The sequence below is a fragment of the Falco rusticolus genome, chromosome 5 (assembly GCF_015220075.1).
Source record: "Falco rusticolus isolate bFalRus1 chromosome 5, bFalRus1.pri, whole genome shotgun sequence".
NCBI lineage: Eukaryota > Metazoa > Chordata > Aves > Falconiformes > Falconidae > Falco > Falco rusticolus.
The window spans coordinates 46,632,907-46,650,932 of NC_051191.1; the positions used below are offsets into that span (position 1 = coordinate 46,632,907).

An 18,026-nucleotide genomic window follows, 5' to 3' on the forward strand; every position below is an offset into this window, starting at 1 on the left:
TTTATTAATGCTTTCATAACAAAAAAAAAAAGGGGGGGGTGGGGAGGAGAGAGAAAGATGGACACACACAAAAAAATCCCACTACCTTTAAGGCATATTCTAGATTCTGAAAATGCTTTTCTGAACGATGTCCACCATAATGGAATCTGGATCAGGCCAGAAGCAACTATAAGATGCATTTACTTCCTTCCATTGTTAGAATAGCAAGATGTGAGCTTCTAAATCTGACTTCAATATTTGATTATACTATTACATAAGATAAAATAATCATAGATTAGATAATGGACAAGAGGATGGAAAAACTAATTCTAAAACCACATTCGTATGTTATGCTTTGTTGTCAGGCTTTTAGTTGAATATGTAGCAAGGTAAACTGTAGGGGAAATTGCCAGGAAAAACAGGTATGTTTTTGTAGTATTGACTTCCCGACCACTTTATATTGTTCCTTGTTTGATTTTGATGCATAACTGTTCTGCACATGTTTCATGTTTCAACTCTTTGAAGACTTTTTATCCCAGCACTGAATCTCAATTTGTCTGTTGCATGACTTAAATGATCTCTCCAGAGAACTCAATATTACTAAGTACATTTGTCCAGAGCAAATCCTTCACTGAAGATTAGTATATAGGTGTATTGTTCACATGATTCTCTTTCCAGATGGAAGTTATGATTTTTTTTGTCATGTTAATATTTTTCTTAATTGTATCCATTTGGGGCAAAATGGTGAGACTGTTTACTTTCAGGGATGAAAGCATCAACTAGCTGGTCAATGGAAGTGTCTGTATGGCTATATATTTTTTTCATTCTATTAGATATCTGTTGTTTAGCCTCTTACACATAGTCAAATACTGCAAACATTTTAAGTAACTGTGCCTTCAGTAATAATATGTTTATTCCCAAGTAGTCTTTTTTTTATCTCTTGCTGTTCAGTGAAGTTAAAACAGTTTTTAAAAAATGTGAAGCATTTAGAAAACCAGAAAAATCAACACTAGTCACCATATAGCCATTAACTATGGTCCTGTACTATAACTGTATAATTAAAAACTTTAGTGTATTGCTTTTCATAGTAAAGAAGAGTCTTTTTTGCTTCCAAGAAATCAGCTCAGTCTTTAATATTTAGCCTTGAGGACTGTTATTTTACAGCTGTTAGTGTATTTATCTTATTTTAAGGATATAAAAAAGTTCAAACTAGTTGCAGGTTAGTAGTTTATTGTATTGGAAATTTTAGTTGTAATTTCTTCAAAGCCAGATATGAACATACAAAATTCAGAGATGCTTCAATGCAAAGTATCAAATCTTCCTGTCAGATTGGCTGAGTCACATATTTTGCTCAAATTTTAAAGCTATTTCAAATTTAAGAAACTGCTATGCAGGGTACAAGACAATTAGAAATAACAGAACACTTTACTATTTTTACTTGAATAGCTTCAGCTGCATGACATTTAAATTGGCTATCTAGGCTAAGGGGCTGAACATGGATGGCAGAGTAATGGCTGGCTAGCGATGTACTTCATAGCTGAAAGGACCGCTCTAATTTTATAGGCAAGGATATAAACTTTTAAAAACAGTTTAGAAAAACTGATTATTTTTTTCCAGAGCAAGCTCATTAAGAGAGGTAGAATACATGATATTAAAACTGAGTAACTTTTAAGTGGTTTGCCTTTGCTTTTTAAAATGTATCAGATTTAATAAAAATAGTAAATTTTTTTGCAGCACACATTGAAAATGTTAGCTAGACCATGCAACTAAGAAATTTGCGTATGGCTCTGTTTCTTATTATGTGTAAGAATCATTTGTTTTTATGCTAACATCCTCACATAAATCCCAGCATGTGTCTTCTGCTGTTTCTGAAAAGGAAATAAATTGTTGTTGGTTTACTTGAAGGGAATGAGTTACAATTAATTCTGTTAAAGAGCCATTTGGAATATTACCTTATTTCTGAATAAAACTCAATTCCTTTCTGGGTTTTGAGGACTTTTATTAAAACTTTTCGTAGATTTGGTTCTTCAGTTTCTCATGGCCAGACTTCCGGTTTCATCACACTTTTGTCTTCTGCCTTCTTTGAGGGTGGGATGAATGAATAGAGTACCAAAATAGAGCTTGCATAGTTTATGTCTCTGAGGAATTAGATCAATTTCTGTTGTATAAGTAGGCATCGTTCCTTTGGCTAAATGCTCAAATAATCTTTAGATAGTAACACTACATCAACTTATGGCTTCCTGTGTATGGTAAATGAAGCCAGCAACCTTTGAAGCTTTGGAGATCTTGTGTCTCATTCCCTTTTAAAGATTAAAACCTGTCATAGGCACTTAAGGGTTCACTAACTGGATGTGGCAAGTTATTAACATATTTGTGGTAGAGCAAAAGTGATGATAAATCTTCAACATGTCTTGCATTAATTTTATAAGAAGACTTCACAACTACAAACTAACCCAAACATTGTCCTTTACTTGTGTCCTTCTTGGGGGTCATTTCTAAAGGAACAATTCGAGACTAGATACTTTATAGGTACCTGACTAATTTTGCGAAGTCATGTAAAAACTAGTAATCATGGCATTGAGTAAGGAGGAGAATGGTATCTTGACTGAATGCTTCAGTTCTTGCTCCTATGCAAGACAAAGCCTTAGTTTCAAGATGGTACTGTGGAAAAATTGGTGTAGTTCTTAAACTTCTTCCTTGAAAACACTTAAGAACTAGGAAGGTGAAAGTTTGGAAAACAGAAAATTTCCAATTTTACTATAAACCTTCCTGAGCTCATGTAAATTTTGGAAAACTTCTATTCATAAATGAAACTTAAAGCAAGCCATTCAGTCTCTGAGGTGTTTTCATGTTGGCCTAATGGTTTTCCTGGAAGTGGATGGGAGTTTTAACATCTTCAGTGGGAATCAGGTCAATGATAGAAATTAAAAAAAGAATAATTACTAAATCAAGTAAAGATGGAAAAGATTTCTTTAAACAAAATGCAAAGTAGAAATGTTAATCTGTAATTGTACTGCTTGTAACACTTGTTTCTGTGATGCCTGGACTAGGGCACTGTAGGGTTTTTTGGTTGCTGCTTTACTCTGGAAATCTGTTTGTACAACTAGTTTTATGTGGGCTCCTGTACCTCAGATTACAGCTTCACCTCTAGCAAAAACGGATTTGTTCATTACTCTCACTGCAGGATCACCCATCAGTGCAAACTTGATTCACGTCAAGTGTAAACAAATAATAATGCTCCTGTTGACTTGATCAGAACATGCAACAATGCTGCTTTTCAGCTTTGTGGTGGCTGTGGTGTGACAGCTGATCCTCTGTTCAGTGTAAGTTTGGAACAGAATTGCACTTATAATGTGTTTTAAACAGATTTGTACAGAGAAGCTGGAGAGCTCTGGTGCTTTGCATTGTGTGAGTGTGGGTTTTTGATCCAGTAATCAGGCAGCCTAATACCTGGTTTACTGTCTTGAGATGTAGCTAAGTTTCTTGTCATAATTTTCCCTTTTTATTGGTGACAGAACATGCTGCATACAGCTTACTCCAGTCCTTCCCCTTGCTTCTTTTCAGTACCTTGTGAGTGTCCTGTCTGCTTTCTTTCTCCTCTTTTGTCATTTCATAGTGTGCATATGTCTGTCATTCATTACCCATTGCGCTTCCTTGCTCAAGCTTCATTCTCCAGTGGTTCTAGTATAGAAATATCAATGTATTTGTAGCTTTAAAAATGGCTTTGTTGTAACTTTTAAAATTGTAGATTCCAGAGTAACTTCCCTAACAAGAGCAAGCTTGTATGTACTGCTTCTGTTGTTTGCTCAGTCTTTTTGTAGTAGTCATTTAAATATTGGTGGGATGCTAACAATGAAAATAGCCAATACTTCTTCTTTTTCCCTAGGACTGTATGGTGATAGAACATAATTTTTCTTCAGTAGCTCATATGCTGTAGTGTAATTGAAGGCTGATAAGCTGAGCAGACAATTGAAGTAGCTTTTATATAAATCATAATGTGGACAGCAGAGTACAGGTTGAGCTGTTAAACAGTAATCATCACAATGAGGTTAGGCCTGTGTTTTGATCTTTATAACCTGTGCAATTCTTGTATGTTTACTTGGCTGCTTGCCACCCTCAAAGACTTCTGTATGAGATTTTGCTATCAGTTTCTCTTACATCTGTTTGGTTTCAGTAACAATATGCCAAGATTATATATATTTTTAGTTGTTACTTCTCTACAAATTGAAATGGATCTTTTTTAGCAACCGCTCTAATTCAACAAAGTCAATCTTGATTCTTAGAAACCACCTTTTGCTTTCATTAACTTGAGTATGGTTTATTTTTTGTGTAAAGCAAAAATGAATGTGCTTCTACTGCAATTTTAGACAGAAGGCACTTCATGCCTACCACATTTGCTGCCATCGTCAAGTTTCTCCTACAGCTTTTTTTCTCAATAAAGTTAATGAATTCAGAAGGGAAATATTTCATAATCACATAACAGTTTGTATCTGTTTTTTCTTTCTTTGTGGTTAATAATTACATTTTGGACTCTGCTTCCAACAGCAGAGATAGCTAAGTTGTGAAGAACCAAAGCTGTACTGGTTTCTGAAACAATTTTGTAAACTTTCATCATCTTACGATGTTATGACATTGTTTTAGTTCTGTGGTGAGTTCTGTTATCTACCTTTAGGTTTTCATAATTCAGTTGATGTCCTGAGCTCTTCATCATGTTTATGCATGCAACCAGGTAAAGGAAGGAGGAGAGTGTCAACATGTAGTCCTCCTTTGACATGGAATCTTGACAGTTTATGGTCACCATAGCATTATAATGAAAGGAGAACCTGAACTGCTGAGGCAGTGAAGATTATCTAGAAGAGCTAGGAAATTGTCAGATTACGTCAGAAGTGCTTGTTTAAATATCCTGGTAAAAATTCCTTTAAAAAATGTTCCTTATGATATCTGGTAGGAACATACTTGGATCAGATACTGATACTGGAGGAATGATGTTGTCTCACTGACTGTGGGGAATAGAAGCTATGAATGTCCCAAAAGGCTGTTAGAGCAGTGAGGTGGTCTCTGTTGTTTGACAATTAAAAAAACCCACTTGAGCCCATGAGATAATTTCATTCAACTGATGCCTGCCTGTAGTATTTTTTTGAAGTGAAATACCTCAGATTTGCTCTCAATTCCAGTAAATTTAGTCAAAGGGTATGGCTTTTTCCAGTGACTCGTTCTGATGGAAGAAATGGTAGTGCCTACAGGATTACTGTTAGAGATAGCACCTCTATTACATGCACCATGTTGGTAAGAAGATGATGCGGGTTTGTTATCGTATATAAATATACAGTATGCCTTTAAGTGGGATACCAGCTAGACTGCAATCCAACAGTTTTTTTCATGTGATTAAAATCAGAAATGGCAGAAATGAGAATGCTTCTGAAGAGTTCAGCTGCAGGAAGCATGCACAGTTCAGTAGACATAAATAAATAACTTTGCTGTTTCTCTGTTGTATGGTTGCTGTAACCAGGCCTTCATTAAAACTACAGTTTCTTTGTTACTAGCAAAGTTTACTTACTGTTACTGAGCACAAACATGGAGTTCTCTGATTGTGTATGTGTATTTTCTCTCTATATGAAGTAAACCTATAGTTTACTACGTTAATTAGTAATAGTGGAAGCATCTGCCATTCTCATTTACCATTCAGCTTGATGAGAGGTTTCATTCTCAAGTCTTGTTATAAAGGTGTACTAAAAATAGAATCCAGGGAGATAAAAAATTAAAGCTCACTTCATGGCAACAGTCTAGCAGATTTTTATTCTGAAGTTTTCACCACAGTGTAAGAGTGAAATAATTCTATAAAGAGAATCTTAAAGATTTTTGTAAAAAAGTTATTTGATAAAAAAAAACCCCAAACTTCTTTAAAAGCAAATGTTTGGTTTTCATAATAAAAACAATTTAACAGCTAGTTTTGTTTACTTCAAAGATAGATCTGTTTTGCAGGTGTTGTGCCAAAACTGCATTCAGGATGTATAACTTAAATTTCAGTGTGATAGTACTTGATTGTTTTGTGCTTTTACAAATTACTAATGAGTCATAGATGACTAGTCCATTTGAAGACGTTCTCTTGGGCTCCCTTTTATTGAACTGAAGTGTGTTTTAAAGAAAGCAAAGCTATAGATCTAAATTACAAGTACTACAAGTGAAAACTAGAAGCTTTTTGGGTGGTTTAATTTAATAGATCCTAGTTATCAAAAGGAAATAAACTGCAGCAGCAGGATTCTTCTGGTTACTCTTCAGCGTACTTGGATATGTTGAAAGGTAGCATACTTGGGTGGTAAAACAGACAGAAACTTCCTTTAGAATGTAGATAAGTTTATTTTAAAGAATATTTTGGCAAAAAGATACTGTTTTCCGTGGTTGTTGAACTTCTTAGTTCAAGAACAGCTCAATTACCTGACAAAGAAACAGTAGTTTGATGAAGGGACACTATATCCTCAAATTTTCAAGAAATAGGTTTCATCAATCAGTCAAAACACAACCTTTTACTCTTTGAGGAGACAGATGACATCAGTTGGGACTTTGCTGCCTTTCAACTTTTGAGATACATACTAGAGCAGGGTTTTCCATAGGAGATAAGAAACAAAGATCCAAATAGCTAGTGAGAAAAAAAATAATCAAAATTAATTACTAAGAGAACATCTGTCACCCTTAAACTTTGCATACTAATTTTGAATGTTAATGCAGCATTAACCTGAATTCTAATATGTGTATCTTCATCTCAGCACACAGATTCCAGAAAGAAAAAAACATTATGGAAACCAAGTTACTGAAAGAATGTAATGCGAGAGGAAGGAAGGAGTTAGAGGAGCTTGGACAGCTCTTTTGCTGTAGAGGGGTAAGGGTCCCACATGTCCTTGAGCAATTCAGTTTGGCCTGTAGCAATAGGACAAGGGATAAGGGTTTTTAAACTAAAAGAAGGTAGACTGAGTAGCTTTAAGGAAGATTTTTTTTGTTTTGTTTTACATTGAGGATGTTGAAACCCTGGAACAGGTTGCCCAGAGATGTTGTAGGGTTGTAGATGCCCCAGCCCTGAAAACATCCAAGGTCAGGTTTGACAGGGCATTCAGCAACCTGATGTAGTCAAAGATGTCCCTGTTCATTGCAGGTAGAGTTGGGTTGGACTTGGATGACCTGTAAAGTCCCCTTCCAACCCAATCCATTCTACTATTCCATTATTTGAACTCAGCTGGACTATTTTGAGGGTTATCTTACCTGGTACACTACATATATAGTAACAGTTAGGGCTTTTTTTTTTTTGGGGGGGGGGGGGGGCTTTTTTTTTTTTTTTTTCCTCTCTCTCCCCTGGAGTTTTACAGCAAAACTGCTTCAGTACTTCCTTAAGTGAAAAACTTATTTTCAACACAGATCTATATTAGGCTGTGATATTAAATGTTGCTGAAGTACGATTCTTTAGGGAATGTTGACTGTCTGTAGAGGCATTGATTTCAGTTCACCTTTTCATAAAATATTTTCTGTTTGTGAGAGAAATCTTCCAGTTTGGCAGCCTTATCCAGGTCACTGGCAGCAGTAGCAATATCAGCCTCTGCAACAGGATGAAGATCCAGAATGGGAATTGGTTTGCTGTGGAAGGGGTTGGCCCACTGTTACACTGGTAGTCCTTTGCAGGATGAGCCTGCACAGGTGTTATGCTCTAACAGCAGAAGAATGATAGCGTTTGTGATTCAGAGGAAATTATTTTGCAAAGAAACATAAAATTTCACTTCTTTCTTCTGTCAGAGAAACAAAAGACAGCAAATGGGTCTGCCCAGCACAAATACATGTTGGGGGAACAGTGCTCTGCACATACTGTGTGATTTTGCTGCTGCTTTACAGAGATTTCATAATAAAATACGCAGGCATCCTTAGTCTGCCTTTAAGCTGTAGCTTGCAGGATCCTAGAGAAATTCTGCTTTGCCGTGTGTGTGCCTGCTTTTGTTGAAAGTATCAGTGTTGCCTGCCTGGTAACGGTCACAGTTATTTTACCTTTTCTAATTCTATTTAAAAAAATAATAATCTTGAGACTATTTGCCTTTAAGATTTTGTTTGCTAATTATTCATTTCTGGTTTAATGTTATTGAGTGACATTAATAGTCATTACTTTCCCAGGTTTCCTATATACCAATGCTGTCTTACTGATCTGTCACTCACAGACATATAGTTTTCCAATTATCTGGTTGCCATTTGTCTCCTCTTCACTGACTCTAGCTGACATTTGTCACTGTCTCAATTCTGTATCACCTGTTGTTGTTTTTTCTTAATCTTCCACTGATCTCTCTTCAAGGTCCAGAAAACTTGCTTGGATACCTTCAGGTAGAGAAGTGGTAATACTAAGAGAAGTTAGTGTAAAGTTTGAGTAGTGTCCTTTGATGTGCTAGGCAGTTTGCCCAGTCTGGGAGGGGAGTGGTCTCAGACTGATTAGCTGGAGTCGCCCAAATTACATATTTACAATTTAGTTGTTCTGCTTAGTTTTTTGGGAATTCTGCAGAATTCGGGAACCCTTGTCTGAATAGTCTCAGTTACCTGGAGGAAGAGCAATATGGAAGATTGTAAAAGACACACAGGGAAGAATTACCTGCACAGGCAACGAAAAGGAACATCCAGGGATACAGAAAGATCTCAGTCTCCAAATACGTTAGTCTGTATGCAGGGTTCTTGTTTTTGAGCCAACAGTGGCAGTTCCGACAGCTTGATGCATGGCAGTTGCTATATTTTGTATGTTTAAATGAAGATGTACTTTTTTTTTAAAAAAAAAAAAAATAATATTTTTTTCTCCTGCTCCTTGAAAGTACCCCGAAAAATACGTTTTGTGAGGCTTGGCAGGATGACTTAATTTGGGAGTGGGATGTTGCTGCAGAAGTACAGGGACAGAAAAAGAATGATATGCTTATGGTTATTTTGCGGCAGGAGTTGTGATGACCTGAACCTGTTGCAGAGAATGAAAGCACTTGGCTGAATTGTTTTATCTGATATCCAGTTGTTCTTGTTTTCCCATGTCATCTTTCCTTAACAGCATTTGTTGTTGTCCTTTATTTTGTTCACAGACTGCATTCATTTCAGATACCATTTTTTGTTTAGCTAGACTAAATAAGCTTAAGGCAAAAATCTGCAGGTTTTCAGGCTACTCTTCTGCTGCGCAACAGTTATATCACAGTGGCTCCAGTGAGGACAGTCTTGCATTTGATGTGCAGCAGTGATCAGTGCTCTACTTCTGTGGAGGTATTAGATTGGCTTAAGCAGGCTTAGGCTTTGTCTTGTAGGGCATATTGCCACCACCTTTTTGTTGCTAACATAAGTATTTGCAAAGCCACTTGGCAAACATATGTCAAAACTCTTACTTCTTTCCCAGGTTGTCAGCTATCTAATCATTTGCATTAGGTATAGTCTCTTTGTGATGTGTTTAGTATCCTTGGCAATGGATGCTGAAATGATCCATGTGTGCATATCCAGTTGACGATTAAATGGCAACGTTAACACTTCAGACAGATGTAGCAACATTTGTCTAAATGTTCTAACAGAACAAATTGGTCCCATGCTAGGACATCTTGACTGATATGTAAAAATTGATACAGCAGAAAAAAATGCAGTTTACATAATTGTATGGAGATTTTCTGCCTATGTGGAATCTCTGAAGTTGTATCAGTTACAGGATTGGAAAAGGGAAGAAAAGACAATAATTAGTGACTTTTTTAAAAATACTGAATGAGAGTGATTTGTAAGTTTAGGTAAAAGACATTCATTAATTCAAACACATTTTTGAAACACAGTTCAAACTCTGTTTGTTGCAAGAACAGCTTTATTTTATGCCCCTTTGGAATTACCTTTAAAATATCTCAGTAGAGATAGTACGCGTACTCAGCCTGACTTTAAGAAACTTGTTTAGGCTGTTTTTCTGTCAGTAGTTTCTTAGCTGTAGCCAAGGTATTCCATCTCTCTGTTGCAGAAATAGAATTGTACCACAGCTTATTCTTGTCAGAAATCCCTAGAAAAATACAGAAGAGACTGATAAATATTATGCATTAAGTCTACAAAGAGTCTGTTTTATCGGGTTTTTTTCATCTTATGCTTTTCAGTGTAACAGATTTTAAATGTGGCCAGTTATTCTTAGCAAAGATATACATATATGTTGTCAGTACTGTAGAAAGTGATCCTATACCATGCTGCTTGTAGTGTCTCTTATTTGCGAATTGAAAATTCTTCCTGAGTTCCTGTATTGTGCTTTCTTCCAAAAAGTGAACAAAACAAACCCCTCAATTACTGTGAAACAGCTTTGATTCTCTTGCTTTTTTTTTGTCTTCTGCATGTGCATAGAAGTGTAAGAGAAATGCATTCAAAGCTGTCTGTTTTTTAAATCATTCCTGACTCTTTAATGTTACTCGTATGCACAGATGTGTATGCTTACAATAATAATGGAAGCGTTTGGTATTACTTTTGCCTTGTAGGTTTTAATGTAAGGCCTTTCTCTGTGCATTACTCAGTGGGGTTTTTCTTGTGTTCACACTATACAGAACGTGTATTGAGGTTCAGCAAGTAATGTGCCCAAAAATTTGACATTTGGAGGAAGAACAGTGAGCTGTAAATTTACCAATATACAGTGATTGCACCAATTAACCACAGAAAATTATTTTTTTATGGTCTTCATTCTGCTGCAGTTTTAATCATTACAAGACTTTTTTCCTGGGTTGAACTCTTATAGCTCTGACATGATGGTTAATTTCAGGCAAGCCATGATAAGGTTTCCTCAACAGCTTCCCTAGTGCAGTTAATTTCTGTTTTAAGAGAAGAAGGCCAAAAGAAGGGTTTTTAAATTTTGTTTAGAAACTTGTGCCGCTGTTCTTTGTTTATCCAGATCAGAAGAGTCTTTATTTTTTCTCTTGGTTTATATTGCTATGGTATATTTGTTGTGTCTCTTGGTGCTTGATTCAAGAATATCAAAGTAAGTTGAAAGCTTTTCATTGCTTTAGGTCTTGAGTTGTAAATATAACATTTTTGCAAGCACAAGAAGAAGCAAATGTTGAAAACTCTGGTCATGGAAGTTCAGGTGCCCACAGGACAGGTGGTACTGAGCTGATAGCTACTGGAGGTTGGAGAGAAGGTTCTTCAGTATCAATTTCTTTGATTTGGTTTCTGAATCATGGCAGGGGAAGCAAGCTTTAGTTTTTCAAAGTCCGTGCTTTTTATTGACCAGATTGCTCAGGCTTGCAAAAGATTGCAGATGCTTCAGTCTTAGAACGAACATTGTCTTCTTGAGCGTAGAAGAGGTTTTCTGCTAAGTTTTCTTCCAAAGACTGGCTCATTTGCAAAACTAAGGAAGTTTGGTCCTAGAAGTGATGACTGCAACATTGCATATCTGTCACTAAAATAATCTCAGTTTAGGGAGCAGCAAGCTTTGTGTGCACAACGTACTACTTTTTTTTTTTAGATGTTTTTTCTGAAAGCTGTAGTAAGGCTTTGTGCTTATTAATCAAAGCTCATAAAATTACAGACATTGCTTTTTGTTTCTAGTGCTTATTATGTCTTTTGAGATGGAAAGTTCCATGGCTTATTGGTAGTATACTTACTACATTCATGTAACCTTCTGATTTTTGCCTTGCCCTTCAAGACAAAAAAGGCTTTCAGTTTATGAGTTTGACAGCAAATGCAAGAAACTTTGCCAGTCAGCTCATTTGTTGGCTTAAATGTCAGCCAATTTAACCAGACTTACACTGTGTTTTTTCAGTTGGCTGCTGAGAGAACAGAACCTTTGATAATTAATGTGAAACTATTCGTCAGTACAATCTATGTAATCTAGGGAGATCTATCAAATAGAATGTGTCTCTTGGTTTTTCTGTTTGATATTGCTTGTATCTATATGGGGTAGAATATGTGTGTACATTTTAAGAGTGTAAACTTGCTATGATTACCTAAGTAAAACTTTGAGTCCGAAAGAAGGAAGATAAGCATAGGATATGAAAAAAGTACTGCAAGATTTGACCCTTTTGGCAGATTTGTTGGTTTTCTTTCTTTCAAGTTCTGTACCAGTAATACGGTTAAATATTCCTGTGGTAATGAGCAATATATTTTTTTACTTAAAAGACAATTTAAAAAGAACCACCATCTTTTGATTTCTGTCCTTTGTTACTCTTTAAAGGCAAAGGGATTGGAGGGGTGAAGATAAGAAAAAGTATTCACAATCTAAATTAAATTAGGACAGGCTAATTGCCACATATTTCCTCTGTTTTGCAGAGGTTCTTCCAGTTGATCTAGTTCAGGAGCTGAATATAGGTGCTCTTATTTCACTTCAGGAGGAGCCTCTTTGCCTGTATTAACTAGTTAAACTAGCCTTGGATAGGAAGTTAACGTTTGTGAATACCTTTCTGCCTCCAGTTGTCAGTAATTGGTTATGAATCTATAAATACATAAAAAGGGGCTTCACCTCAAAAGTTTAATTCCATGTTGAATACTGTTTTATTCATAAGGAAAAGTCTGTGAGGGTCCTTTTGCCCTTTTTTGGCTGGGACGTCAAACTAGGCTGTGATATTTGACTTCACAATTATTTTTCTTTCATTGGTAACAAAGGCCTTGTTTGTCAGGTGTCACTTATATCTGTACAGTGTCAGTTCTTTGACCTAATGCAGCATAAAAGGTAATAACTTTTTAAGTAGTTCTGTTCCTGACACTAGAGTCTAGTTGACCAGGGTCATGTTTGTAAAGACTGAGTGTGAAAAACTGCAGTAGAAAATTTTTTCACTGATATGAGTAAATGTGAGTTGAGACAAATACAAAGAACAGATGCAATGAGTAAGGTGCTATGTTTGTAATCCATTCTTGTGGAGTAGAATTGTAATTGTAAGGAAGTGCATCTGTATTAGATATGAATCTTACGAGTGCTCAAACTGGTGGTTTATGATCTTAGGTAAAATGTCTATATATTTCTCATTAATTAATAGTTTGCTCTGTGTTTGATGTACAACATATGTGATCCATAGCTTTTTTTCTCCTTAATTCAGGTAGATTGAGAACAGCTTAATAAACACTATGGAAAGTTGGTTTTCTTTTTAGATTAAGGGGACAATATCCTTGACAGGTGTTTCCTGTTTCTGTTTTTAATTAATATGGTTTGCAGTAATCTAAGCTTTTCAGACCTCTCTTTCTGACACAAGCTTGGATTATCATGTTCAGAAATACTTTCAAGTCAGATGCGTATAAGGTTATTAATGCAGCCAAACAAATAAGTGGTGCATAGTTTATTACACGCTTGAAAATATTTTAACAGATCTGTAACTGGTGTAATTAAAATGCTAGTGGAAAGTTAAATTAGTATCTGTTCAGACTTGAATTATACAGTGAATGATACCATGAACTTTGAGAATCATTAACAACTGTAATGCTGAGGACCATATGAAAGAGAATTTCATGGTTCTTGTATTTCTTGTTTCTAATTGTGTGGACTGCTTGTATTTTTCAGTCAATAATACTTCATTTTTCCATCTTAGATCCTAAAAATGTAAACCTCTTGACAGAATCTTCAGATCTCTTCAAAGCTTTGCCACAGTATACCCTTTTGCAAGTTTTTTTACTCATCTTCACAGAGTTTGGTCAACTGCTGTGTAAATGTAGCTGTTTGGTTGTAGCGATTTTATGAACTCAGGTGGAGTGTCCTCTGTGTGTTTGCACCTCCTCCTGTCGTAGGAGTTCATATGGAGTGCTGTTACCTGCTTTCTTTGATGTCTTATGCCTGTGGCTTTAGTTTGTTAACCCATCTGTAAGGGCCATGCTGTGCCCATGTGCTGCTGTTAATGTAGGGTTTCTGTTCCTGTCCTTAGCTCCTGCTTCAGCTGTCCTCTTCAGATAATGAGTTTTTCAGAACAAGAACTGCCTTTAGATGTTTGGAAAACACCTACCATGTTGTAAAGCAGCTCATAAAAACAGTCAAATAGCAACTTCAGTATGTATCTAAGTGGAAAAGTAATTTTAAAACTCTTAATCTCTCTGTAGATGCGTCTTAATGCAATATAACTTCTGGAAACCGAAGAGTCAGCACTTGATCTGATCCAAAGCTTATTGAAGTTGAAGCACAGGTTCCCTTTGATCTCAGAGGGCTTCGTATCAGCAAAATCTTAGTGAGCTTTTGGTATTTGTGACCCTCCTGAAATAAGCTGGCTAAAATTTAAGCTGTCAAATAACTTCACTGCTTTTGAAAATTTTAGGTGAATTTGTTTTAACTTACAAGGATTAAGTACACAGCATATGATGATTGTGTATAAAGACCTTATGCATTCCTTTTTTTCACATTCAGGGTACCAAGGGTCTGGGAGCTTGGAGGGAGTGGTGGGTCTTTTTTGAGAATTCTGTTCATTTGCATTATAAGGCCTGTGATTTTTGGTGAACAGATCAGTGCAGAATCTAGTTGAGTTATTGCTTTGAAATCAGTATGCTTCAATGTCTACTTGTTTATATATCCAGGGTGTTGTGAACATCTGTGTTTGCTAAATGAGAATTGCTGTAGTACAAGTGTTGTGGAAAGGATTGGTCTGATATAGAGAAAGGGAGCCAGAACCCACTTGTTTGAATCTCATCTTACCTGGATGATTTGAAAACTGTGGAGTTTGTTTTCAGAACTGTATTATAGAGATCACTTTTAAAGGACATTATGAGTGAAGTGGGAGTTTAAGACTATTGAAGCAAACTTAAGCTAATGACAATGCATGTTGGAAAATAATCTCCTGCAGGTTTTAAAGAGAAAAGCATATACGCAAGGTAAATTTCAGCTTTGTTTTCAAAGATTAACTTGTGTTGCTTTTAAAGACGAAAGTACCAACTTTTCAGTTAGACTGGAGATTGATTGTAAGAAGTAGCAGTTCCTTTAATACATTGTCGTTTCCTTCATTTTGTATCAGTATAAGGATTGAATAAGTATTTCTCTGCCAGCTTTTCTGAGTTTATCAGATTGCTTGTCCTCATTCTGTCTGCAGAAGACTAGAATTTCCATTAGTTGTGTTCAAATGTATGCATCTATCTTCCATGACATCTAACATACTTGATTTGGGTATGACTTATTCAGAGTAGATAAATTTATAGAATAAAATATTCAGGCCCTGGGCTTTTTTCTAAAACTCAAAAATAAAAACAACAGTGTATTCTTCTCACAATTATTACGAACTTGGGGGAACATCAGGAGTCTTACTGCATCTAATCATAGTCACTAGATGTGTATTACCAACAAAGTAATTCCATTTTGCTTTTAAATTAGATTTACTGTTAAATACAAAAAGAGGTATGTATGTTTGAGGACTGGTGAAAATGAATATCAGATGATTTCCCTTCAATTTTGTTAAACTGAACTAAAATTTACTTTTCTGTGAAATTGCTGTAATTTCAGAGAACCAGTTCTAGTTTTGCATAGTATATATCATATTTTCAAAGCTCTGTTCACTGAGATCTTCTCAAAGTACCAAGAGTTAGCAGGTTCTTCAACTTTGGCCAGAAGTGATGATAAAGAAGTAGAAAAGGTAGGATGTTTCCAAGTGCTAGGTAGTGGTCACTCCTTCTTTTCTTTTTCTTTTCTTTTTTTTTTTTTAAATATATGCATTCTTCACGCATCTGAATTAGCAAGAATACTGATGCTTTAAGAGAGGAAAATTTGGGTTTGTATCAGTGAGCAACTTTTCCTTTAAAAAAAACTGCATTACATTTCAATAGAAAGAAGCATTCGCTCACAGCTTCAGATTTAGAAAGTCTCTTGGATTTTCTAACCTATATGTCTGTTAATTTCTGTGTAATATTCTGCAGCATTAGACCTTCTTTTTGATTAAAAAATTGTGTAGGCTTAAGTATTTGCAAGATCAAAACCCAGGAACAGCCTGTTTCTATATGAAGGCATCTGTTTTTTCAGTTGCTGCCCAAGTGGAAAATTGGAAAGAAATTGTTGTGCTCTCAGGTAGCTTTAGGGCATTGCATAGCTAAAAATTGCATATGTCCTTTTTGAAAATAATGTATGTAGGAAGATGCAGGTTTTGGAGCACACTGTAGGAGAATTGGGTTAAACCACATATAAAGGATGTGTCCTTCCGATTTTTTAAAAAACCCTAAATTTTTAACATAGGCCATTGTTTTGGAAAAGTTAAAATAAAGGTAGAAATAAAGCAGTTTCAAGTAAGATCTTTAAAGCAGGTCCTGAACAGGAAAAGTAAATGTTCCCATTGGAGAATGTTCTCTGAACACAGTTTCTTAACAATAAGAATATCCTGCTTTTGAGAGAGTGCGCAAAATTATTCATGCTAAGGCGTGGCTCTATTGCATATACAGTAACACATTAAGAGGGCAGATTAGAAACTGCTGGCTTAACTGTATCTCTAGCAGTTATATTTTTATTTCCTACATACTTGTACCTGGTGTCTGACTAGTTCTGCTTATAGTAGCTGGGGTTGTCTAAGGTGTTACCCTGTTTTGTAACCCACCCCTTTCCCCTTGGATGCAGCTGCTGCTTTGCAGTGATTGTACTATTCACCTCAAAGTTTGGGGTCAGATCCCAGAGGTGTTCTTTTATCTATCCTTATGTCTTACTTACTGTCCTGTGCAAACTGGTCTTGTGATGGTTTATAGTCTATGTATGCATTCCTCTGCCACAAACAACCACTTCCAACTTGTTGCACCAACTTGTTCTCCTTTTTATTACGTAGCATCTAAACAAAGAGTAAGCTGTACAGTTGAAACATATATACTCAAAGGGACAATGTAAAAAAAAATCATATTCACAATTTGATATTAAATGTAGATCTTTAACATACTACTTCTTGCTTTTCTTTGCTTAAAGGAGGACATTGAGGAAAATGTGATTTTGTGTGTGTGTGTGTGAATTATGCATTCTTGAGTGCAAAGAGGATGATGCAGGAAAAATATATGAGCAGCTCGGATTTAAAAGTATGCTGTGCTTGTGTTTGACACTGCCTATATGATTCTTGGAGGCTATGAGCAGATGAATAAGTCATTGTGAAGTAACATCTACAGTGAATTGTCCATATGGAGTAACGAAGGACAGAATTGTGCTTCTTGTTGTGTAAGGGCAAACATATGGCGCACTGCAAAGTTCACTTACCAGCTTAGACTTGTGGCAGCATGTTTATTGGCGTGGACCTTTGTTGTTAATGCTTGTTTGCTTACCGCTTTCCATGGAGAAAGTGCCTCCTGCTTTGTTCCCAGTTTTTAGTCTTACTGCCTGACTGTAGAGAAACATCCTTTTTAGCTGCTGTTATCAGCCCCTGTTTCCCTAGGTGGGATCGGGTTTGAGAATTGCTTTTGTGTTTAAGGCTTTTGGTGTTGTCCCCTTCCTCCTTTTGTGAAAAGGGCAAAATACGGAGAGAAGTTCAGTAATTTCTCATCCATAAACAAACAGTGAAAGAGGGGTCCCAGCCGCCACACCACCAAACCAGTGGGTTTGGTGAAAGAGGCTGCAGAGGAGGCAACAGAATGTACACTCATCACGTTATCAGATGACTGTTTTATTATTGGATTGTAAAATTAGTGATCAAATTAGCTGTTTTGGGTTTGGGGTTTTTTTGGAAAACAAAGATTTTCTTTTTCCCTAGCAGAAATAAAAATTGCAAAAATGTATGAGCACCTACCTCTCCAGACATTCTTCTTCAGTCCAGTAATCTTGTTTTAAGGACAGCTTGCATATTGACTAAATTTGCTGTAAGCCTTCCTGCATTTTTATGTGAGGTAATTAAATTTCATTTTCTGATTAACTGATTTTTGTCCCACTTTTTGCTCTTTAATCTTTTTTTTTTTTAGGCTTCCTTAAGCCAGACTTAATATCGATAGAATGAAAAAGTTTAAAAGGAGACTTTCCTTAACCTTGCGTGGAAGCCAGACCATTGATGAATCACTGTCTGAGCTAGCAGAACAAATGACAATTGAAGAAAACAGCAGCAAAGATAACGGTAAGCATATCTTTCACTTTCAGAAAATTTAAGTATTTTGTCGGCTCCCAGTCCAGTGAGCATTGTTGGGTTTTATTCCACTTTTCA

At 36.0% G+C, this 18,026-nt stretch overlaps 1 protein-coding gene across 3 annotated transcripts in view; it reads left to right on the top strand.

The window, feature by feature from the left end:
* The window catches only part of CDK17 (cyclin dependent kinase 17), a 96,769-nt gene that overhangs the window by 20,584 nt on the left and 58,159 nt on the right, over positions 1-18,026 (top strand). For all 3 annotated transcript variants that reach the window (XM_037389704.1, XM_037389707.1, XM_037389705.1), the window contains exon 2: positions 17,791-17,939. In XM_037389704.1, coding sequence (XP_037245601.1) covers positions 17,822-17,939 — 118 coding nt within the window. In that variant the 5' untranslated portion in view covers positions 17,791-17,821. The remainder of the gene's footprint in view (positions 1-17,790; positions 17,940-18,026) is intronic.